The sequence below is a fragment of the Cucumis melo genome, chromosome 11 (assembly GCF_025177605.1).
Source record: "Cucumis melo cultivar AY chromosome 11, USDA_Cmelo_AY_1.0, whole genome shotgun sequence".
Classification (NCBI taxonomy): Eukaryota; Viridiplantae; Streptophyta; class Magnoliopsida; order Cucurbitales; family Cucurbitaceae; genus Cucumis; species Cucumis melo.
The window spans coordinates 26018066-26042451 of NC_066867.1; the positions used below are offsets into that span (position 1 = coordinate 26018066).

Genomic DNA, 24386 nt, shown 5'->3' on the forward strand with positions numbered 1-24386 from the left:
ATGTCCTCTGTATATTGTTATTCGTTTGTTCAGTATGTTGTTTCTATATTATTACGATCCTCTATCACTTTTTGTATTCTTTTGTATCTATACTCCATGATAATATTAGTGTCACTTACCTATGTTCAAATCTTTTAATTGATTTTTCAACCACTATGAAAATGGTTTGTCCATGTTTGTTCATTGTTTTTTTCCCTTTTAATTGATATTTCCACTACTATGAGATTCTATTCAAATTTTTGAACCGACTTCTTTACTCTAAGGCTCCTAATTATTTTTAAAAAAATACTGTTTACATTTGCATGCTTATTAGTAACGCCTTACGTTTTCAATCTTGATTTCAGGTCCATTTGTCGACGTACAAGGTATGAAATATTTGTTTTTCTTTTGTTTTTTCTTTCATTAACTCCACTCATTTACAATACTTTGTGCGCACGTCCCTTATCGTCATTTCCTAATCTTGTTTTTCTTATGCAGGACATCCGCCGTCATACCATTCTTGTAATAGGTACTATAGATTAGCCGTTTGTAGATAATTATTTCCGTTTGTTGTGGTTTTCTTTCATTTTTCCTTAGGAATGTGTAATTTAATTTCAATTGTAGGGGACAAACTTTTGGTTTTGTAAGTTACCATTTTCTGGTTTTGTATGGACACTAAATTTCACATTTTGTAGAACATTTGTAGTATGCTTTCATTCTATGCACTTAAAAATTTGAAATTCTTGCCAATTTGTTCGATGCATGATAGGTACATTTTTTTTGTAAAAGTATCATCCCAATACTTTGAATTTCACTACTATGACTCACATTAGTCTAACAAAATATGTGACGATAATTTTTTTCTCATTATCCACTACTATCTTTTTAAAACAAGCATAGCCGTCAAACGTGAAGTCGATAAATTGAAACGCAATAAAAATTAGAATTTTACATTCAAATTACTATGTCACTTTTGAAAAGTGAAATGATGCCCCTAAGTTGTTAAAAAATGAAACTAAGAACATTTGAAACATACTATAGTTCCAATATGACCACATGGCCACATCGTTTGCTTTTTAAATTTTTTTCACATTACGAAACATAGTTCTAAAACTAGTGTAACGTTTTCAAATTTTACCGCCAATATGTTTTAAAACAATTTTTATAGTGGAATTTGCATTTGAGCGATGTGAGAGAAATGGTTTTCTTTGTTTGTAGAACTACTTATTTCAATAATGACTCACTAAAAGTACACATTTTACACAAGTTGTAAAAAAATTTCTTCACATCTACATGTTACCAATTGTCATATTAGACTTTTTAAAACATCTATGGTTTCATATTGTTTCTTTGAATTTCACTAATAACACAAGTCGTCCTCGTTTTGAAATTTGATTTTGTTAAAGAGTTATAGGTATCTTCCATAATCCAACTTGACGTTTACTAGGGTATTTTCTTTACATGTATATAAACATTCTAATAACACACGTACTTAATCATTGTTAGGAAAGTTGTTACCTTCAAATGGATCCACAAAACCTTGCTGCAATCCTAACTATGTTCATAGTTTCCCAGAGGCACTCATGAACGACAATAAGTGGTTATCAAATACACCCTACAATACCCGGCATAGAATTAGACAGCTTGCGTACTTTTGCATGATACACTAGTCCAACCTAGTCTGTCATTTGCCAAAGTACTCAAATAGACGGGCAAAAATTTTCTATTCTAACCATTTGCTATGGACAGTTGTTGGTCTTTCGTCGACAGAGATTGTTGATGTTCAGGAAATGGTTGCAATGTTCTTGCACGTCCTTGCCCATGAATTGAAGAACCGAGTTATATAGAGGAAATTTGTTTAGTCTGGTGAAACTATTTCGAGACATTTCAACCTTGTCCTTTTGGTTGTGATACGACTGCACGACGAGTTGATAAAGAAATCGTAGTTAGTAACCAACATTTATATCGATCCACGGTGGAAGTGCTTCAAGGTGCGTATAGTATAAATCATCTGTATGTCACGTAACACAACGTCCCTATAATTAATGCTGGTTTGTTTAACTCTGTAGAATTGGCTTGAGGCATTAGACGAGCTGTATATTAAGGTGAACTTGTCACAATAGATACAGAACGCGTAAGGGCAAAATTGCCACTAATGTCCTCGGAGTATGTGACACTAAAGGAAATTTTGTATTCTTTCTGGCTGGTTGGGAAGGATACGCGTAAGGGAAAAATTGCCACTAATCTCCGGGATGTGCTTGCATGACCAAACAGACTTCAAGTTCCTAAGGGTATTTAAAATTTCTACTCCTCCCACGACATTAAAAAATCATATGTCACCGCGTATAACCCGTTGTCTTATGTAATAGGGTTTTACTATTTGTACGATCCGAGGTATTCAAATGCGGAGGGATTTCTCGCTCCTTACAGAGAGCAGAGATATCACTTGCAAGAGTGGTGTGGCGCTGAAAATACACCAACCAATGCGAAAGAGTACTTCAACATGAAACACTCATCCATACAGAATGTCATTGAACGGGCATTTGGTCTTTTTAAGGGCTGCTGGGCATTCCTTCATGGGAAGTCATACTACCCCATCCAAGTCCAATTCTAACATGTTGCCTACTGCACAATTTAATAAACAAGGAGATGACGAATGTTGATGATGTAGACGGTATCGACGAGGGAGACTTGGCATACGCAACAACCACCATAGGTGACGACATTCACTACATTGAGACCTTGAACGAATGGACTCAGTGGTGTGACGAAATAGTCGCGACGATGTTCAACGAATGGCAGTTGCGTAACAAATAGCTCCCAACATTTGAACTTAGAAGCTACTGTCTTTTTACAATTTTACTACCCCTACTGTGTTATTGAATGTTCAAATGTATGCGTGCATGATTTACATTAATGCAAATATACAGATTCCTATGATATATGCTGAAGTTTTTTCTTTTTCATGTTTCTTTATTGTTACCATTCAACATTACTTACATATTAATGTCTTTGTTGTCATATTCAATGTCAATATGACAAGTTCGTCGCGCGCCCCTAAGCATGTGTGGATAAAGGAGGAGTAGGCCACACTAGTGGAGTGTTTGATGGAGTTGGTATCTGCGGGTGGATGGAAGTTGGACAACAATACGTTTTGGCCAGGTTACCTGACCCAACTTATTCGAATGATGGCTGCAAAGTTGCCTGGATGTATTGTCCAAGCCTCTACAATTATAGACTGTCGAATAAAGACATTGAAGCGGACCTTCCAGGCTATCGCAAAAATGTGTGGGCCATCGTGCAGTGGGTTCGAGTGGAATAATGAGACGAAATGCATCATTGCTAAGAAGGACTTGTTCGACAACTGGGTCAGGGTAAGGAAAAAAATGTAACAATACTTCGAAATCGTACTTTGATTTGATCGTTTAAGATAATGCAAGTTTTTATTGACCATGTTTTATTGTAGACGCATCTTGTAGCAAAGGTCCTCTTGAACAAATTGTTTCCCTATTACGACGAACTGGCATATGTGTTCTGAAGGGATAGGGCAATGGGTCGAGGTGCGGAGACTTTTGCTAACGTTAGGTCTAATTACCCTAATGGGTAAGAGGGATTTCAAATGCTTGATGGAAATGATATGAAGATCCCTACCATGTACAACCAAGGGGTTTGACATGTGCAGGATGATGTACGTGCTTCACGACCTGGTCGCACATTTGACGGTAAAACCAGATCGAGTGGATCAAAGCGAATGAGGGAAGGACAGCAAGTGAGTGAGATTGAGATGATACATGAGGCGCTGGAGTATGCGAATGACCAGTTGTAGGCCATTGTCGAGTAGCCTTCGCATGCTCTTAGAATGAGACCACAATTCGCCAAGAAGTCCTTTGCCAATTGCATGTGATGGGATCTAAGTAGGTTGGATAGGACGCGCTGCTTTTGAAGCCTCTTTCGTAGTTTGGACGACATGCACAGTTTTATTGAGATGATCGATGAGGAGAGGATGGACTATGTACAGTCATCCTACGAGAAGACCCATGACTGTTTTTCTACTTCCACCAGCTTACGTTATGTTTTCTTACTTTGCTCCTTATATGATTTGTACTGTTGTTGGTAATTTTATTTGATGAATGACTGTTTAGTACTTACTCTATTTGTTGGTATTAATGCAATTCCTAGTATCGCCTTTCACATTAACGAGTGTTGGTTGAAATGATTAAAATTTGTACAGTGTGTGTGTAACATTTGCAAAAAAAAAAAATGACATTTGAGTGCTACGTAATTACTAATTTAAGCAGGATGTCTGCGTTAGAGCAAGTAAGGAAAACTGTTAAAAAATTGTTTGACGCTTTCGACAATTTAAAATATGCAATAAGTGGGCTTTACATTTTGAAAATGACTTCTAAAAAAATTTAGAAATTTGTAAAGAAATTATTGGCAAATTGGTGAAAAATAATTACTAATTTAATAAAATTAAAGATGTACGTCGCCATTAGAGAAAGTAAAGCAAATTGTTACACAAATTTTTGGAAGATTTCAAAAAAAAGTATGCAATATTTTTTTTTACGTTTAGAAAATGAATTGGAAAAAAAATATTAAAAAAAAAAATCATAACTCTTATATAACCTTTCTCTCAAACACATCTTATCATAACCCTTATCCACATAACCCTTCCCCAAACACATCTTATCATAAAACTATCATAAACCTATCCACATAACCTTTTCCTCAAATACATCTTATCACAACACTATTATAACACTACTTACATAACCTTTCCCCCAAACACTTCTTACTTATAACACTATCATATAACCCTTCCTACATAACTATTCCCTCAAACACCTCTTATCATAAAACTACCTTTTTAAACCATTTTTCCTAACACATGTTATGATGTGATAAAACTAGGTTTATCATAACACTAGTTTTATCATAACTCTAACCCTTCCATAACCCAACCCTTTCCCCAAACGACCCTTGAAAGTCTAAGGTTATTTTCAAAATTTTAGTGTGTGCTAATAATCAAATAAATTATAACGCCCTAAGTTTAAAAGAGGAACATGAATGAACTGATATCACACCAGAATGAGAGGGATCATGGGGACATCAAAGTATGGTTAAGAAAAACTTAAAAAGAATTAGAAAGTTAATATCTAACCAACAAGGTGCATCTTCATTTTTGGTGGCTTGATCATAGGGACTCCAAAGTTAGCTTAGATTGGAACAATTCCAATAATCCTATGTTGGGTGACCTTTTGGAAATTTTTCTATGATGCATGTAAGTGAAAACAAAGCATGTTGAAAGAACTCGTGTTGGTTTATAGGAACAACTTTCACTCTATAACTCTTTAAGACAAGTAAGGATGATATTGCTAAGTCTAGGGTGTTACATACATTTTTTTTATTTGGATAGTTATTATTTTAGTATGTTTCAAGAATGAATTTTTATTTTAGAAATTTATGAGACTTTGTAGGATATTATGTTCTAACTTAAAAATTTTATTTTGTTTGGTGAAAAAATTGGTGTAAAGTTTGGATCAATATGAGTGTTTTTTATTTTTATTTTTTATATTCAAAGATATTTATGAAACTTTTCAACAGTTTGGGGTATTTTTTAAACATAACTTTTAATGGTTTCCACTCAAAAATAACGATAAAGTATTTTTTAAACCATTTTTAGAAGTTAGAGGACATTTTTAAAAAATTTCAAAGTTTAAGAGTATTTTTTACACAAAGTACAAAGTTCATGAACTTTTGTTATGATTTAACCTATTTTAAATGACCAAACTTTTGAAACTATTGACAAGTATAACAAATATCACAAATTATATGTAATAGACCATGAATAAAAATTCGTAGTTCCTTTCATGAGGAAGGGGAACCCCCATCTGATATCGGGAGAGAAAGGATGAGGTCACGAGACAAATTGGTTAGATAACTTTACTGTTCTGGTAAGCACATACAAAAAGGAAATTTTTAAAGTAATCTAGCTAGGGGCTTATAGGAGATTTGACATTGAGCTTGAACTTCGACATGTGAACTTATTGGGAAATTTTGAGAAATAGCACATTTTTTGTTTTATATTTCAAAAGTAGCACAATTTTAGAAAATTCATAATGTTGTTTTTCTTAGGGTCAATCTTGGTTGAGATCGAGCCCAAGATTTTTCTCGAATTTAAAAAACATCTTCGAAGGAAATTTCTCGATCTCTCTTGGTCTAGTGCGTCATCGAGATAGTATGTTGTTATTAAAAATTTGAAATTAAAGACAAACAAGCCAAACAACCTAACAAGAGGCTTTGGATGTTAGAATAATTTTGCTCACGAACTTTTGTTCTTTGAGAGCATCAACAAGAACAACCTCAAAGAAATGGGGATTGTTCAAGAAATTTCATAATATCCTTTCTTCTATGACTAAAAATTGAACTTTAAACTAATTGACATTATATTTGTATTAGCTTTAATGAAGTTTTTATGGTGTGTCTATCAAACAAGTCTACCAACAACCTTTATGATCCAATTGACCATCGTTCAACACACAAAAAAGCTTTCAAATCTTTTCATCCGATGAAACATAAAGAATCAAGTCTATTATTGTAGAAAGAAGCCATGAGGTTAAACTCAGCTTGCTGAAGAAAAGGTTGAATAATTTTATTCTACATATTGACTAAGAATGACTAACCCCCAAAAAAGTGATGGAGGAGCTTTCATGTTGATCATATTCTTTAATTTATGGCGAAGATATTTTCCTAAAAATGACTAAAAATTTTTTGAGTGCTAGTTTTTAGCATGAGATCATACTATATAATGCTTATGTTTTTTTAGCTTAGGACCATCTCAAGACAACTTTGGTCCAGGATCATTGACATAATTGCTTAAATTTTTCAGGTCGGTGCATCTTGGGCAACCTTAGCCCAAGATCATACTACATAATGCTTATTTTTTTTAGCTCAAAGGCATCTTAGGGCAACTTTGGCCCAATATCATTGATATAATTGCTTAAAATTTTCAGCTCAGTGCATCTTAGGGCAACCTTAGCAGAAGATCATACTATATAATGCTTATGTTTTTTAACTTGAGGTCATCTCTAGGCAACTTTGGACCAGGATCATTGACATAATGGCTTAAATTTTTTAGCTCGGTGGCCCAGGAATAGTTAACCTAAATGCCTCGAGATGTCACTAAGAGAGTGTGTTTTCAACTCGGGGACTCTTGTGGTAAATTTGCCCTAAGAAGAGTTAACCTTGTCAATTTCAAATTTTTAATGAAAAATACACTCTCTCGATGACGCACTTGGTCGAGAGTGATCGAGAAATATCCTTAAAAAAGCTTTTTAAATTTGGGAAGAATCTCAGGATCGATCTCGATCGAGATTGACCAAAAAAAATTACAAGTTTTCTAAAACTGTGCTACTTTTTAAATATAAAACAAAAAAGGTGCTAGTTTTGTCTATTTCCCAAACTTATTCAATTCATTCCTTCATAAAGATATAACCTACCAGAACCAACCCTTTGTTCCTTTCTATTAAAGTTACCTATCAAACCTAGCCGCCTTATGAAAGAGCATATTCTTTTACCAAAGGTGAAAAGGAATCCTAGGCTTTCTTGTTTTCATTCATATTTAAGAAAAACTAAGGTGTTACCGAATCTGGAGTGTTATCAAACAGGGGGGAAAAAAGAAAGAGACTTAGAAGGACTGAGACGAGTGCATTGCCCGCTTCAAGTTTAACATTATGATATATTTTGATCATTTGGTAGACCTGTCAGAGCAAGAAGCATCTGTCTCACTCCTCCTTCTACATACAAAAGGAGGAGTTATATCTTATGTTTATCTCTTGCTTTCTTTCGAGAGCTAAAAGTCAAAAATTTTGGATTTTCCTTAATAAGTGGGTGATTTGGGGTTCAAAAATTTAATCAACCTAACCATTGGACATGCACAGGCTCTAACCACGAAAGGTATAAACAAGTATTGCAACTACATCAAGAATCGAGGGGGAAATCACTACATATGTGCATAGTCTTGTTTAGGTTTCGTTCCATGATCTGTGACACCAGAAGACTAGATTTAGTTCCTGAAATTGGAAGAGACTAGGTTTCCTCCCTTTCTGCTTAGTTTATGAGGAAAAACCTTATAGTGGAGTTTGTCTTTCTTTTTGTCTTAGAGTCATTCTAATATTTTTGCAGTGGATTAAATAACCACGATTTACCGTGTAGTAGGTTAGGTTATTCAATCTTAAGAGTTCGCCTAATTAGATGATGCTCACTATTAATTATGATAAAAGCTAAAGAGCATTTTTCCCTCCTTGAAGTTCTCCATAAAGTGGATTATTGGACTTCATGTCTGATTTTGCTTGAAATGGGGTTTGTCATTAAGGAAGTTGCTTGAAGAAGAGGAGAGAGAAAACGAAGCAGCTCGACTCTACTTTATAGGAAAGGGAGCCTCCATCCACGTTTGGAGGAAGAGAGTTTGACAAACTACCATATATCTGTTAGACATATAAAATAGTTTATCTTGGTCTGTCGAGATCCATCATAGATAAATGATGATATTTTGTTATTTTTATAAATATTTTAGTTTATTTTACTATATTTTAAATAGTCTAAAATGATTATTTATTTATTATTTAAGGAAAATAGTTAAATTACAACCATTGCATTAGAAAGTTGAATATATGACTTTTTGGGGTCGATAATACATTATAGTGTAAATGTGAAAATTTATGTTCTAACCATTAAATTTTAAGGTAAAACAAAGAGAGAAAAAAAAAACATATATGGTTGCTATAATTTTATATCATTTTCATTGAATTCACGAGTTTTAAAATGTTTAATTCTAAGTTTTGAATTTGACTTTGTTTTAATATGTAGATTTCGTAACGTTGTATTTTTGCTTTTGAGATTTAAATTTTGTTTTAATATAATACGAAAGCTTTGTAATTTACACTTTTAACTAAATACTCACTTTTAGTATTTTGTATTAACTTATATTGGTTGATTTAAAAAAAGGTAGCTACTCCATGCTTATAATATTACAACTATTTTAAATTAATTATTATACATATGTACTACAAGCTAATAGTGAGTATTAAATAAAAAACCAAAGTTTTAAGACAAAATTTCGAAAATTGTGAACAAATTTAAGATAAGGCGCCTCAAACATATTAACTAAGGTACACTTGTAACATTTTGAAAAATTAAGTTGAAATAAAAATAAATTTTATAAACAAAAGACTAAAAGTGCAACGTTTTGAAATTTAATGATAAAGAATGAAACTGTACCAAAACCTATAGAATAAAAGTATATTTTTTCTGACAATAATGAAAAAAAAGTTGAAACGGTAAGAACTAAAGTACCAAAGGATATGTGAAAATTTAAAAATCTCCACAACCCTTTTAAAAAATTGTATTTCAATTTCAGAGCAGACATATTGAGTTATATGTTAAGGTTAGAGATTCAAATCTTATGCATCAAACATATTACAACAACCACTACATGTATTGTTCTAACTGTTTATTTTAACTCCTAAAAATTATTAACTCTTGGCATGTGATTCAAGGTTGAAAGATAACACGTCTTGTCTCAACTTAAGAGTTATTGATGATATAATCTACGATGTTGTTTATTAAATTAGTCTTTAGACATTAGTGGTCACACCAATTTATATGTGCATTCTCATTTTGTCCCCTAACCTATCACAACCTTAATGTAATTGGTTTCTTTAATCATATTTAATAGTTAGTTACTAATTCAATTATTCAACGGTGTAACATAGTTAAATTGATGATATAGACTTTGTCTTCATCCTATCCATCGCTCCCATGAATTATTCATCGTCTACCACATCCTTTTTCGTACGCTTTACTTTCTCCCCAACATGCGTGGGATGAATTTGCATACCCTCTCAATCTCTACTTTTCTCCATTTCATTTTCTCTTGGGACATTCTCCATTTCCTCGACTTTGTCTTTAGTTTTTCATCCATGTTTATGGAATCAACTCTACGATATAACTTTCAAATTTAGAGTAATCTTTAAATCCATATAGAAAAATAAATTACACAAATGATGTTATAAATAACGAGAATTTTTTTAAAATATAACAAACTACTGAAATATTTACCGATCGTGTAATAGAGCCTTAAATTTAGTCATTTTTTAAATATTCCAGATTTGCTCTCCCATCATTTTCTTCTATATTATTCATGCGATTTCTTTCATTTTTTTTAAACTTGGGTAACTAAATATATTTCTTTTTATCGTCATTCTTGTTTTTCTCTTTTAGACATGTCTTTCTTCCTATTTCTTTTTTTTTTTTCATTAACTGATTATATCATTTTTTTATTTTCTTTTTTTAAACGGATGGTATAAAAAATCTTGAAAAAAACCGTCTTTATTCTTTATTAGTATATAAAGAATCTTGAAAAAATTAAAATTGTTTATACCAAAATTAAAAAAAAAATAGAAATCTAAACGATCAAATTTTGAATTTCAAATCTAAAAAGTCCTCATGTATTGCGTTACCAAATATATTACGTTTTTGGTTTTCTACCCGGTGAACTTTAGACTTTTTCCATTTTCGAAATTGTCCTATACAATATAAATATTTGCTGTTTTTTTTTTTTTTTTTGAAAAGATTCATAAATGATCGTAATATTTATAATGGCCACCAAGAACTTTATAGTCCCAATTTTAATTAGAAATAAAAATAGAAACATTGAGGACATTCTCACTGTCCGCCACGAGAAAAAGAAGCCGACACGTCGTTCCATTCAATAGAACTGGTTTCTACTTGCAAGCAGCGAAAAAGCCAATGCACAAACCCACTGACCAAGCAGAACCTTTTCTCTTCTCTTTATAGCTTCTTCAATCCTCCATTTCCATAGCTTTGAGCTCGAGCGGATTCATCCATGGCCACAAGTCGCATCACTTTCTCCTCAGACGATTTAGTGGTGAAGTCACCCAATGACAGAAGGCTTTACAGGTTTCTTCAGCTGGATAATGGCTTATCTGCCTTGCTCGTTCACGATCCTGAGATTTATCCCGATGGATGCCCCAACCCTTCTTTAGATGAGGATGAAGAAGACGAAAGCGAGGATAGCGAGGGAGATGAGGAAGATGGCGACGAAGAAGATGAAGAGGAAGGAGGAGAGGAGGAGGAAGGTAATGGTACTGACAATGAAGAAAAGTCTGCTGTTCAGACTAAGAAGGTTAGCGATTTTGTCATATAATGTGTGGGTTATCTTTGGTGAACACGATATCAGTGAGCAAGTTACTTGATCGAATTCTCTGACTGGGATTTTTAATTCCTACATTAACTTCTTTTCTTGGCTGTTTTGAGATTACAGGCTGCAGCTGCTATGTGTGTAGAAATAGGCAGCTTATCTGATCCTTTTGAAGCGCAGGGACTTGCTCATTTTCTAGGTTAGTTCATTTGTCCATGGACACTTCATTGGAACTTTTCCTGGCAGAGACGGAAATTTATCAACTCTTTCAAATTTGAGCTGTATAAATGTTGAGGTTTCCTCAGATACCGCAGGTTGTGGATATTGTTCTGCGGGAGCATTTTTGTTACTTATCTGTAGCAGGCTTCAAGTCATTTGTTTCTTTATGTGAAGTTTTGTAAATTACGCTTGTTGATTTCATAAGTTTTGAATGCATTCACCATTTCAAGTTTTCAAAGCATTTACGATTAGCCACTTTTAATATCCGGTTGTTGCATTGTTTTACTAAAAAATGTTAATACTGCATTGTTTTATAATTCTTGATGTGGGTAATGATACTGAACTACATCATTTGCCTATAAATAACGTGCTTACATGTTCTGCAGAACACATGCTTTTCATGGGAAGTACTGATTATCCAGATGAAAATGAGGTTGTATAAATTGTTACAGTACAGGCATTTTTATTTATTTATTTTTCATTTGAATGAATAACGATAAAGGATAAATAATTGAACATATGAATACCTGAATGTCCAAAAACTCAATAAACGATTGAATGTCCAAACACTCGATTAAACTCAATAAAAGGTTGTACTTCGTTTCTTTTTCCTTTGGTTTCTGTCGTAATTTGTCCAATTGAAAAGGATAAAGGTTGCCTCTTTGCTTTCTTTATTGGAGGGGTACACAAGGAGAGAGGGGATGTTGAATTTGGAATCCAAATCCTTCGAAGGGGTTTTCTTGTAAATCCTTTTTCAGATTGTTACTAGATCCTTCCCCTCTTGGGCTGTCAGTGTTGTATATTGTTTGGAGGATTAAGATCCCTAAGAAGGTTAGGTTCTTTATTTGGCAAGTATTGCTCGGTCATTTGAACACTGGTGGTAGGCTGGTTCGGGGAAGAACTACTCTTGTGGGACCTTTATGTTGCATTTTGTGTAGGAAGGCAGAAGAGGACATGAATCACCTTTTCTGGGACTGCAGTTTACAAGGATGGTGTGAAGTTTTTTCTTGCAGGAGTTCGGTGTTTTCATCGTGGGTCGGAGAGACGTGCTAGCCACAATCGAGGAGTTCCTTCTCCATCCATCTTCTAGAGAGAATTGCCGTTTTATGTGGCTTGCTGGGGTGTGTGCAATTATGTGGAATATTTGGGGGGAGAGGAATGATAGGGTTTTTAGAGAGAAGGAATGGGACCCTTGTGAGGTGTGGTCCTTGGTGAGATTTCAGGTCTCCCTTTGGGCTTTGGTTTTGAAGCTTTTTTGTAAATATTTGCTAGGAAACATCTCTCTTAGTTGGAAATCCTTCCTTTAGTGGGAGGTCTATTGAGGATGTTCTGTTAGCCCTCGTAATCTTTCATCTTTACTCAATGAAATTCGTTGCTGTAAGAAAAAAAATAATTTGCAAGAAAAATTTTATGATTATTGAAGCCACTGTGCATAATTTCAAATTTGCATGTTATAGTTTTGAATGAAAGTTTACTACTTCGATATCTGAGTTTTTTTTTTTGCTTTTCTAGTATGATAGCTATTTATCCAAGCACGGAGGTTCTTCAAATGCATATACAGAAGCAGAGCATACCTGTTACCACTTTGATGTGAAACCAGAGTTTCTTAAAGGTGCTTTGAAAAGGTTAATATTGTTCTTATCGGCTTCTTCATGAAAGAAATAACATGTCTGTATATCCTGGTACTTCATTTTGTTTTCCTCTATCCTCCCTCTAGGATTGGAATATCCTTAACCGTTTAGGCCAAAAATGAAAAGAACGGTTGCAAAATATTATAAAAGTTGTAGAGCTGATTTTCTTTTAGGTAAATACAGACAGTTCCGTGGATTCAAATTCCTCTGTTCTCCACATTTTGGCCGAGTCCCTCTTTAGTCTCCTATGCCACTTGATGCAGGAATGACCACCTAAAAGTCCATTTCCTATTTGTTAGTTTTTTCTATTTCTCCCCAATACATGTGTTTCTCATCTCAAAAAGAGATGAAATATTGGAAAAATCCTATATATAATTGAAGTCCATGAAGCAGCCCCCAGAGTGTATCAAACTGCATGCTCTGCAAAATTGAAAAGTTTATTTAGAAATCCCTTGTCATAATCTTTTTCTTTCTGTAAAAACCATGGTTGGTTTTATAGATGGTTTTTTATTTTTTAACCATAACATCTTTCTTTAATTGAGAAGTGAAGAACAATAAAGCCAATGCATAAAAATATCTCTTTTTTCCTTTGCCCTCTACTATCTTTTACAGGGTTCCTTTTTTTTTTTTTTCCTATTGAGTATATATCTGTTAGTGATAAGAGGAAAAAAATCTCTCATTCATTTTCCGGAATATATCCTGGATAACACAATTTAGTCTAAACTCTAATAGTAGAATCCAGGTTCATTACTATATTTTAATCTATTCCTAGATCTTAATATAGCAAATTTAGAACATTAAGAAAATGGTGGATTGCAAGGAAAATTGTGTCCGTTGCAATTGATTATCCGAGATTTGATATTTAGTCATAGTGCATTCCTTTTTTCTAGCTGGTTGGTTGATTAAATTAATCTGTTTTCTTATCAGGTTTTCACAGTTTTTCATTTCACCTTTAGTGAAAATTGAAGCCATGGAAAGAGAGGTACTTGCTGTTGATTCAGGTGGGTTCCTGCTTGTTGGAAATACAATGGACTGTTTGGAAGCTTTTTTTCAGAATGGTTTTCTACCATGAGAATAAAAATTATGCGGATCCATGTTTGTGTAACTTTTTCCTAAATTTTGTTTTCTTTTGTTTCCATTTAGTTCTTTTTTTAATTATTGTTATTATTATTTTTTTGGTTAGATCATCTTTCAGTGAAACCAAAGTTAATTTCAAGTGGTTAATATTTTTGAACTTTTGCAAGCCACTTGATCAAAATTCTCTTATTCATTTTAAAAGTACAGAGATAAAAAATTGTCTCCAGAACAGTCTTACTATCAAGCACTTTGTTTCTTACACTATATCATGCTCCTAACAAGTTCTTACTGCCTAACTGTATTTTTAACATATGAAAAATAGAATTCAACCAGGTTTTGCAAAATGATGTTTGCCGACTTCAGCAACTTCAGTGTTATACATCTGTACCTGGTCATCCTTTTAACAGATTCTTCTGGGGTTAGCCTGCTTGTTGCCTTATTTCTTTTTCTGGTTGATCAATCTTGTCATGTGAAAATATCATTTTTATTTCTCCTTTTCTTGCAATGGAAGGTAATAAGAAGAGCTTGGTTGATGCAATGGAAAAGGGTATAAATCTGCGAGAACAAATATTGAAACTGTTCAGAGATTATTACCATGGTGGACTAATGAAGCTGACTGTCATTGGTGGAGGTAAAGTCCGCCCTCCACCCCCACCCCCACCCCCACTCATCCGCACACACACACACACACTCAATGTTTTCTTGAGACAACAATGGAATTTCAAATTCATTGTTCAGTGTCCTTGGCTAAATACAAATAGTAACCTTCAGTGTTTTAGTTGTATGATTTTCATGTACACATATAAACCTTACTTTCTAGTTACACACACGCACACATATTATTCTACGACGGGAATTGAACCCGCGCATGGTGGATTCACAATCCATTGCCTTGATCCACTTGGCTACATCCGCCCCCTACCCTATATATAAGTAGAAATTATAAACAAAAGTTATGTAAATTTTATTAATAAAAAAGGAGCAATACCAATCCTCTTGAGAAAACAAGAAATTGGTTATTGCTCCTTTACTTTCAAGAACTCGTATACACTAAGACAGAAGTCTTATCCATTGATAGATGGAATTTCAACAGCAACTAGGTCTAGAGGGAAGTTGTGAGCATTACGTTCATGCATAACTTCCATACCAAGATTAGCACGGCTAATAATATCAGCTAGGTATTAATTACACGATGGAAGTTATTATCAATACTTTCTTTTGGTGAAGTAGAGTTCTCAACTCAACCCTCACTTGTGAAAGTCAACTATTTTACGTGCAGCAAATTCCAATTTTAATACATTTCACTTTCACTTCAATTATTAATTCACAAGTGCACACACATATATTATTCTACAACGTCAATGATGGAAGTTATTATTAAAAGTGGTAACGAAAATAGACACCGAGTTATGTGGAAATCTGAATATCGGGAGAAAAGCCACGATCTGACAAGCTTATTATTTTCTCATTTTAACAAAGAATACAATAGAGAAAATTATTAGACAACAAGCTTGTACTAAAAAAGAAAAGCAAATTAGGTCAAATCTTTCCTTGGGCCAAGCCCACTCTAACCGTTAATATCTGACAGTTTATTTTGGTGAAGTAAAGTTCTCAACTCAACCCTCACTTGTGAAAGACAATTATTTTAAGTCCAGAAAATTCCAACTTTTAACATTTCACTTTTTCTTTAATTATTAATTCAGTTTATTATTGACGGGTTGGGATGCATGGTTGTTATTTCTATGCCTGTTGGCCATCTTGTTGTTTTGTGGAAGGGGACGGGGACGGGGACGGTTGAGTTCAGGTGTTAACACCCACTGCCATTAAAGAAAGTAAAGAAAAAGAAAAAGAAAAAAGTGTTGCAAGCTTTGTTTTTGTTTTATTATTATTATTATTTTTTTGTTTTTTTTTTTAAATGTATTTTCATAAGAAACCACTCTTTCATTAAGATAAATGGTAGGATAGACAAGAGTGTTTAAAAAAGCAGCTCAGAGGTAGAGGCCACTACCCATAAGGAAATATTAAACCTATATCTCAAAACTGATAAACCCTTATGTCATCTTTTTTCTTGAAAGGGAAACAATTCTCTTTTATTAATTATCAATGAGACATCAACCCTTATGTCATCTTTTTGCTGTGCTCCTTATCCTAGATTTGGCCGTGGTTATTTATTGAGAAAATGAAAAGAAAAATAATGTTTAAATGCTAGAGGAGTGAACCATCATGGTTCCCCAGTGGTAGAAAGGGAGACGTAGTTTCATTAGCTAACTATAAGAGGTCATGGGTTCAATTCATGGTGGCCACCTACGAAAGAATTAATTAATTTTCTTGACACCAAAATGTTGTAGGGTCAAGCGGGTTATCTGTAAGAATAGTTGAGGTGCATATAAGCTGGCTTGAACACTCACGAATATCAAAAAAGGAAAAAGAAAAAAGAAAAAAAGACAGTGGAGTGAGAAGTGGGAGTGAAGACCAGTTTTGTAGGAAGTGTAAAGATTATTTGGACAAATAATAAGATTTTCAATCTTATAACACCTTTTACTTGGCTAGTTTTCTAACACAGTGCTGAATTATTGCATTTCAGAGCCGCTGGATATGCTTGAGAGTTGGGTTCTTGAATTGTTTGTTGACCTTAAAAAAGGTGTTCAAGTGAAGCCAATGTTCACAGTAAAAGATCCAATCTGGCAATCTGGGAAGCTTTACAAGCTAGAGGCTGTTGAAGATGTTCACATCCTTGACTTAGCATGGACTTTGCCATGTCTTCAACACAACTATCTGAAGAAACCTGAAGATTATATTGCCCATCTCCTTGGGCATGGTGAGATTGTTGCGACTTCTTCAATATTAAGTCCAAAAATTTCTGTGTTTCTATGTCATTATAAAGATGCTATTTCCATTTGTTCCCAGTTGGGAAAAAATTTTACATTTGCTGGTATTGATGTTTTTGTTTTTTGAAAATAATCACCAACATCATTTCTTGATACTCAAGTTCATTGTTCACACCAAACATCATTTCTAATGTTTTATTTCAATTTAAACCTCATAACATAGCCTTTAATTTCCAGAGGGCAAGGGAAGCTTGCATTTCTTTCTGAAAGCTAAAGGATGGGCAACATCCTTATCTGCTGGTGTTGGGGATGATGGAATGTGTCGGTCTTCTATGGCTTATGTATTTGGAATGTCAATATATCTGACTGACTCGGGTAAAGAAAAGGTACTGATGTTAACTTTTACATCGAGGAGGATAATCTCCATAGCAGATTTGCTTGTGGTAGCATATTAGATGATTTTTTTAATCTTGAAAACGCTCTGAAGTGTTAAGCTTGCTTGTTATGAAAACCCTAGAAATTTGAGAATTAGGAACTCTTTGGTGGAACCCTAATAATAAAGTATAAAATCTCCAAATCAATTTGGCGTTAATTTGAAGGGAAGAATTAGATTTGGATTACCTTTTGATCGAAGGCCAAGAGATAAAGAGAATTGGTTCCTCACTCCTCCAAGTTTGAATACTCCACAAACAAGTTGATTAGACCTACGTGAATGTTCTGGTATGCTACCTGACTCAAGAATTGCAAATTAGTGATGAAGCTCTATCATCTACCAAAGGATTTCATTTGGAAAAACTAATTGTACAGTGTTCTCCTTCAGACCCCAAAACCTATCCAATCCTGCTCAGCCAAAAATATCTACAAGTCCATTAACTCAAAAATAGACAATAAAACTAAAATCCCAAATAAGTCATATATGGGTCCAGAACAAAAACACCAAAATAAGGTGTGCTTGCAAATAAAATACCACTAGTGAATTTTTAAAATGCTCAATTGATTTCATTTTGTAGCATGATTTGAAACAAAATTTAGAGCTTCTGACTGGTTTTTATTGCTTGAGTCATTTTTATTGATTTCGTTGCTATTTATATGTGGGAATTCAGTTTCTTGGCCCTTGAACATGTGATTGGTCCTGGAGGTAACAAGAAAGACATCTTGGTTCATATCATTGCTCTTCTTAGGAAGTTAAAGAAAAAAAGTTGACTGTGGATCTGTTATGGGTCATCTTGTCCTCCTTGCTTTTGTTGCTACTTTTTTCTTCCCTTCCTGGAAATGAAATATGTTTGTTGGACTCATATATAATACGCTCTAAAATCTGTTACTTTTTTTCTTTCCTTTTGTAATTATTCCATCAGTAACATTTTACTCAGTTGGACCCACTTCTTTTTAGTAGTGGTGTTTTGGTGGGCTGGTTTTTTGTATGCCCTTGTATTCTTTCATTTTTTCTCAATGAAAGTTGTTGCTTCAAAAAAAAATGTTTGTTGAATAAAATAATAGAAATTTATGGGTTTTACACAAAATTTTTGCTTGTCGCGGCTTGCTAATCCTTGAACAACATTCTTCAGATCTTTGAGATTATTGGCTATGTCTATCAATACCTTAAGTTGCTTCGACAAATTTCTCCTCAAGAGTGGATCTTTAGAGAACTCCAGGACATTGGAAACATGGAATTTAGGTTTGCCGAAGAGCAACCTCAGGATGACTATGCTGCAGAACTTGCAGGTTATTCTTGTTGTCAACTCTAAATTTGGCATCCTTATATTTTGGATAATCAAATTATATTCTTTATTATAAATTTGAGAATATTATTTTATTCACATGTAACTTGAGACAATTTCATATCAATTACTAGCTTATAGTTAGCTTACCCATCGGGATAAGAAAATGTCAAGCAGGAGAAGAAATTGGGTTGATTAACATTCATGCAAATTTTTTGTTGTTAGCAGCATGTGTAGCATTTCGAATTTTAATAGTTTGTTGTTTGATGGTGATTTAACACCACACCTTTCACTTGGAATTATCTACACGATGGTCAATCACTGAAGGATGGTTGAGTTTTGTGAATGTTATTCCTGACTAATTTTTATTACCTACGAACACCAGTCACTCATTAACTATTCTAAATTCTTTTGTGCAGAGAATTTATCATTTTATCCAGCAGAACATGTTATTTATGGGGAATATGTTCACAAGATATGGGATGAAGATTTGGTCAAGCATATTATTGGTTTCTTTACACCTGAAAACATGAGGGTTGATATAGTATCAAAATCTTTCAGTAAATTGGAAGGTATGTCAGGTTTCTTTTCTTATTTCTACAAGGTAATTTTCGCTTCAGAAGAAACTAAATTGAAAGGAAGAACTATGATGTTGTTCACCCATTGAAGATATATGCCTGTTCCATCTGCACCTTATTATATTTGACACTTACTATTTCTGAGTAAAAATTTAATCATACAAATATTAAACTGATTTCTCTTTCTCTCTTGCAGACTTCAAAATTGAACCCTGGTTTGGATCTCATTATTCTGTGGATGATATTGCTCCCTCTTTGATGGATCTCTGGAGGGACCCTCCGGAAATTGATGCTTCACTTTATCTCCCTGCAAAGAATGAATTCATTCCTCGTGATTTTTCCATCCGTGCTAGTAAAGTTTGCAATGATCTTCTGCTCGAATCTTCTCCAAGATGCATACTTGATGAACCATTGATGAAGTTCTGGTACAAGCTGGACAATTCCTTCAAACTTCCTCGGGCGAATACATATTTTCGTATTAATTTGAGTGGGGGGTACAGTAGTGTGAAAAATTGTCTCTTGACCGAGTTATTTGTTCACCTCCTCAAGGACAAGCTGAATGAGATTATATATCAGGTTAACCACTTATGTCTATACTTGGCGATTTTATATTTCTACATTCCTGGCTATTTTGTAGGAGAGGCTGAGGGATTGTCATCCATTTATGGGCCAAGCCTGAAATGTGGCTGCTTGTTTCTATCAAGACTTTAATTACCATTGTGGTGAATGTCAGAAATCACCACAGTAGTACTCTGATTAAATAGAAAGACTAGAGTTTCGGCATTTATGTATTTATTAAATGTACGAGAGAGCGAGCTTATCTTCGTCCTTTTCAGGCTAGCATTGCCAAACTGGAAACTTCGGTGGCTATTTCTGGCGACAAGCTGGAGCTGAAGGTGTTTGGTTTCAACGATAAGCTTCCTAATCTTTTGTCCAAGCTTTTGGCAACTGCCAAGACATTTATGCCTTCTGAAGATCGTTTTAAGGTGTATGGCATAATTTATTTCTTGGATTTTTGGGGGATACTTACTAGTATTTAGTTTTACAGTGAAAAGCTGACACAGACTTTGTGAAGGTAATTAAAGAAAAGATGGAGAGGAATTTAAGAAACACAAATATGAAGCCTCGAAGCCACTCATCATACTTGAGATTACAAGTTCTGTGTGAAAGATTCTATGATGCAGATGAGAAAAGTGATGTCCTAAATGACCTGTCTTTTGTCGATTTGAAGGCACATATCCCTGAGGTTCTATCCCAGGTAGAAAAAGAAAAAAGAAGAAAAAATATTGACAATGAATATCACTATTTTTTTAAAAATTCATTTTTTGTCCTCAGTTTTATAATTGGCTAGTTGCCATGACATTTAGTGATTTAGTAGTGGAAACTAGAATGAATTTTTGATTCCTAAGAAGCTCAATAGTTCGGGTAATGTTTGGCCAGTGTGTTTGTGTCTGTCACATGTTAGACACCTCGACATGCATTGGAGACCTGCTAGTATAGTAAATGCGTTAGACACTGGTTGTACAAAATCACAGCAGGTCGAACATGTGTTAAACATGCATCAAACAATTTTTAAGTTTATTGTATGCTAAATACACATATATGACAAAAATGAGGAATTTTTAGAATGAAATACTTCAAAATAAGTTTTTAAGTATATTAATGCACGAACACATTGACTTTGAATTTGCATGTTCGATAAAAATGATATGCTTTAAAATGATGTATAGGTTAATAAATTTATCTTTGCCATGTTTGTGTCCTAGATTTTAAAAGAGTTGCTATGTCCCTCTGGCACTGTGTCGTATTCATATCCATGCATTTTAGGTTTATTCATTGTCATTTTATTTCTCTATAATGTTCTATCTGGCTACTCCTATTTTCTGCGACTGACATTTTTGTTTCTCAATCTTGAGTAGCTTTACATTGAGGGACTTTGCCATGGAAATTTCTTAGAAGAAGAAGCAATAAGCCTGTCTAACATATTTAAAGACAACTTCTCCGTACAACCACTTCCTCTTGGAATGAGGCATTATGAGCGTGTAATGTGTCTACCTCCTGGGGCTAATCTTGTTAGAGACGTCAGTGTAAAAAATAAATTGGAGAGAAATTCTGTGCTGGAGGTAATGATGAATGAAACCTATTTCCTTGTCCTATGAAGTCTTACTTTGATTTGCATTGGCGATCAACAGGTCAACATTGCTCTTGATGTGCTTTTACTTTTTGTTTCATGGTCAGCTGTATTTTCAAATTGAGCCGGAGGTTGGTATGGAGGAGTCGATCAGACAAAAGGCTTTGATAGATTTATTTGATGAAATTATCGATGAACCACTTTTCAATCAGCTAAGGTGATTTCTTAAGTGAGAGTCTTTCACATAGAAAGCTATATATGTGTGTGTTGGAAGTTCCAATGAGTCCCTTTGGCTTATTGTGGGATGTGATGTTATTTGTTTTTTTTCTCCTGGAGCTCTCTGCATACTTCTTTCTTGAGATTGGAAATACTTTTTGTCACTCAGTCAGCTTTCAAGGGAACCCGTTCATATATTTTATTTGTTTAACCCAGTGTTTCAGTTTCCTCTTCTTGTCCCCATTGCATCTAGTGCTCCTGGCCCCCTATGAAAAATGTTTCTGTCCTTTCAGGAGAGTTTTTTTCCTCCCGAATTTATGAATGGAGTGAGGGATCATAGATGTGATTTTGTAACTGGGAGAGGTACAACTCTTAGTATTGAGCACCCGCTTATCTGATCAGAACTCTCTCTCCTTTCTTTTTGCAAGAAATTTGATAGGCCGACTAAGGTATACGTCCGTAAGCGTGTGAGAGGAAGGGGAGCTTATGTGTGAGCAGGATGTATAGATTGAGTGAGCCTTAGGGAATATTATTTTATAATAGGAATTTTGATTGAAATGTTCTGACGTAGGATAATTGTTCTACTAATGAATGTTACAGGACAAAGGAGCAACTTGGTTATGTTGTCGAATGCAGTCCACGGGTGACATACCGAATATACGGTTTTTGTTTCTCTGTTCAATCATCTGAGTACAGTCCAATCTTTTTGCAAGAGAGATTTGAGAACTTCATAACTGGCTTGCAAGAATTACTGGTCAGTGCAAGCTCCTTTCTCATGCTGTCACTAATAGTAGATAAAAGTATATCATATGATTATCTGCCTCATCATTTTAATGGAGTTAGTATCATAGCTGCCCCCCTCATTTTCACACAGTTTACTTAGCAGCTTTGTCCAATGATATATATTCAATCAATCTCATTGGTGTGCCTTTTAATCTTGTGAGAAAGAATGAAAGGCTTTTGTGGTGAGCCCGAAATTTGTACCATCTCATAAGGTCATTGAGATGAGAGCAACGATAATCTTTTAAGGGATGGTTTCATGCTTCTTTGGTGACAAAAGTTATTTTCTGAATTATTCTTTAGGTCTTATGAGCGCTCCTCTTTTGTGGGCTTTATTTTGTGAATCCTTTTATTTTTATTTTTAATGAAAGTTCGGTTGCTCATGAAAAGTTAGTGACCTTAATTTTATGTTATGTCATAAAAAGTTGAGGAATTTCTCTGGATTGAAAAGTCATTCCCGATGTGGTTAACTAAGATCCGCCCGGTATCTACTTGGAGATTAGATCATCATTATCATTTCATTATATTGAATTAGAAATTTAGAACGGAGAAATAAACCGCATAATAAAGGAAAAACAAATTAATATAAGTAAGATGCATCTCACGTCTTCGTTTCACAAATCACACCATAACCAATTCCAGTTAATTTCTTAGACCAAGTCTTCTCTATTTGCAATAGTACTTCTAGAATTTTAATTTAATCATAGTTTTTTATATACTTACCTGATTTTTTTGGCAGCTTGATCTTGACGAAGCTTCTTTTGAGAATTATAAAAATGGACTAATTGGTAAGCTGTTGGAGAAGGATCCATCACTCTATCACGAGACCAATCGATTATGGGATCAGATTGTCGATAAGAGGTACTCTTCATTTTCTTTCCAGGACCAACACACACATCAAATTTTTAAATGACAGATACATATTGTTACCGAAATGTAATGTGTTCATATCTGTTCAGGTATGCGTTTGATTTCTCACAGAAGGAAGTGGGGAAATTGAAGAACATCGAAAAGAACGACATTATAGATTGGTACAAAACATACTTGCAAGAATCGTCGCCCAAATGCCGTCGACTTGCAATTCGAGTATGGGGTTGTGAGACAAACATGATCGATGCCGAGACGCCAGTGAAATCGGTAGTAGCCATTAAAGATGTCGAGGCTTTTAAGACATCATCAATGTTTTACCCAAGCCTTTGTTGAAAATGGATTTAGATTTATTAATACACATAGATTCCTTGGAAGAGGGTGGGAAAATGAATTAAAGAGGAAATAATAAGAATTTGGACATATACAATACTATAGCTAGAGAGGGTGATACAGGTGGATCATTGTTTAGTTGAATTTTTTTTTAAATTTTGAGTTCTTTTTTTTTTTTAATAATTAAAAATAATGCTCAAAAGTTTCTTCTAACACAGTTTTATTAATTATTTCTTCGATGTATTACATTTGGATAGGGTCTGCTTGAGCTGCTTTACATTATTTGATTGTTGATGCTCTTGATTGTTCAAGATAAGTCTTCAGCTTGAAAATCAAACAATTCTATTCAATTGAGTTTTGTAAATTATATTATTAAGACATAAGACTAGCAATTTAGTTCCTTTTTAGTGATTGGAGAGATAATTATATCCTTGTATAGGAGGATTGTAAAAAACGGTAAATAATTATATCCTTGTATAGGAGGATTGTAAAAAACGGTAAATTTAACAATAGCAAAATTTCAAATTCTATATTTGATGGATATTGATAGACTACAATTTTGTTATATGTTGTAAATATTTTAGTTTATTTTATTATATTTAAAAAATATCCTTATTAAATATATGAACAATTGCATATATGTAAATTAGATTCAAATTATTAACATGAATAGCAACGTTTTTACAAAATTTGTAAATATGACTACATTGTCAAAATTTATCGACATTGATAATGTTATAAATATTGGTTTATCATCGATAAATTTTGCTATATTTACAAAATTTTAAAAATATTGTTATATACTTAA

The 24386-nt window shown here is 33.9% G+C and overlaps 1 protein-coding gene across 2 annotated transcripts; it reads left to right on the forward strand.

Annotated features, from left to right (window-relative positions):
* Positions 1–10693: 10693 nt before the first annotated feature.
* LOC103502959 (nardilysin-like) lies at positions 10694–23826 on the forward strand. 2 transcript variants are annotated; one of them, XM_008467082.3, is made up of 19 exons: positions 10694–11185; positions 11324–11399; positions 11806–11852; positions 12932–13044; positions 13978–14051; positions 14450–14545; positions 14639–14758; positions 16712–16945; positions 17193–17341; positions 18521–18677; positions 19093–19245; positions 19448–19827; positions 20088–20237; positions 20327–20509; positions 21171–21374; positions 21490–21599; positions 22199–22352; positions 23118–23239; positions 23338–23826. In XM_008467082.3, the coding sequence occupies exons 1-19, from the start codon at positions 10886–10888 to the stop codon at positions 23579–23581; spliced, it is 3066 nt and encodes a 1021-aa protein (XP_008465304.2). In that variant the 5' UTR covers positions 10694–10885; the 3' UTR covers positions 23582–23826. The 2 variants fall into 2 exon arrangements, with proteins under 2 accessions (XP_008465304.2, XP_050947565.1); XM_051091608.1 differs by lacking the exons at positions 10694–11185; positions 11324–11399; positions 11806–11852 and having other exon boundaries at positions 13013–13031.
* The last annotated feature ends 560 nt before the right edge of the window (positions 23827–24386 follow it).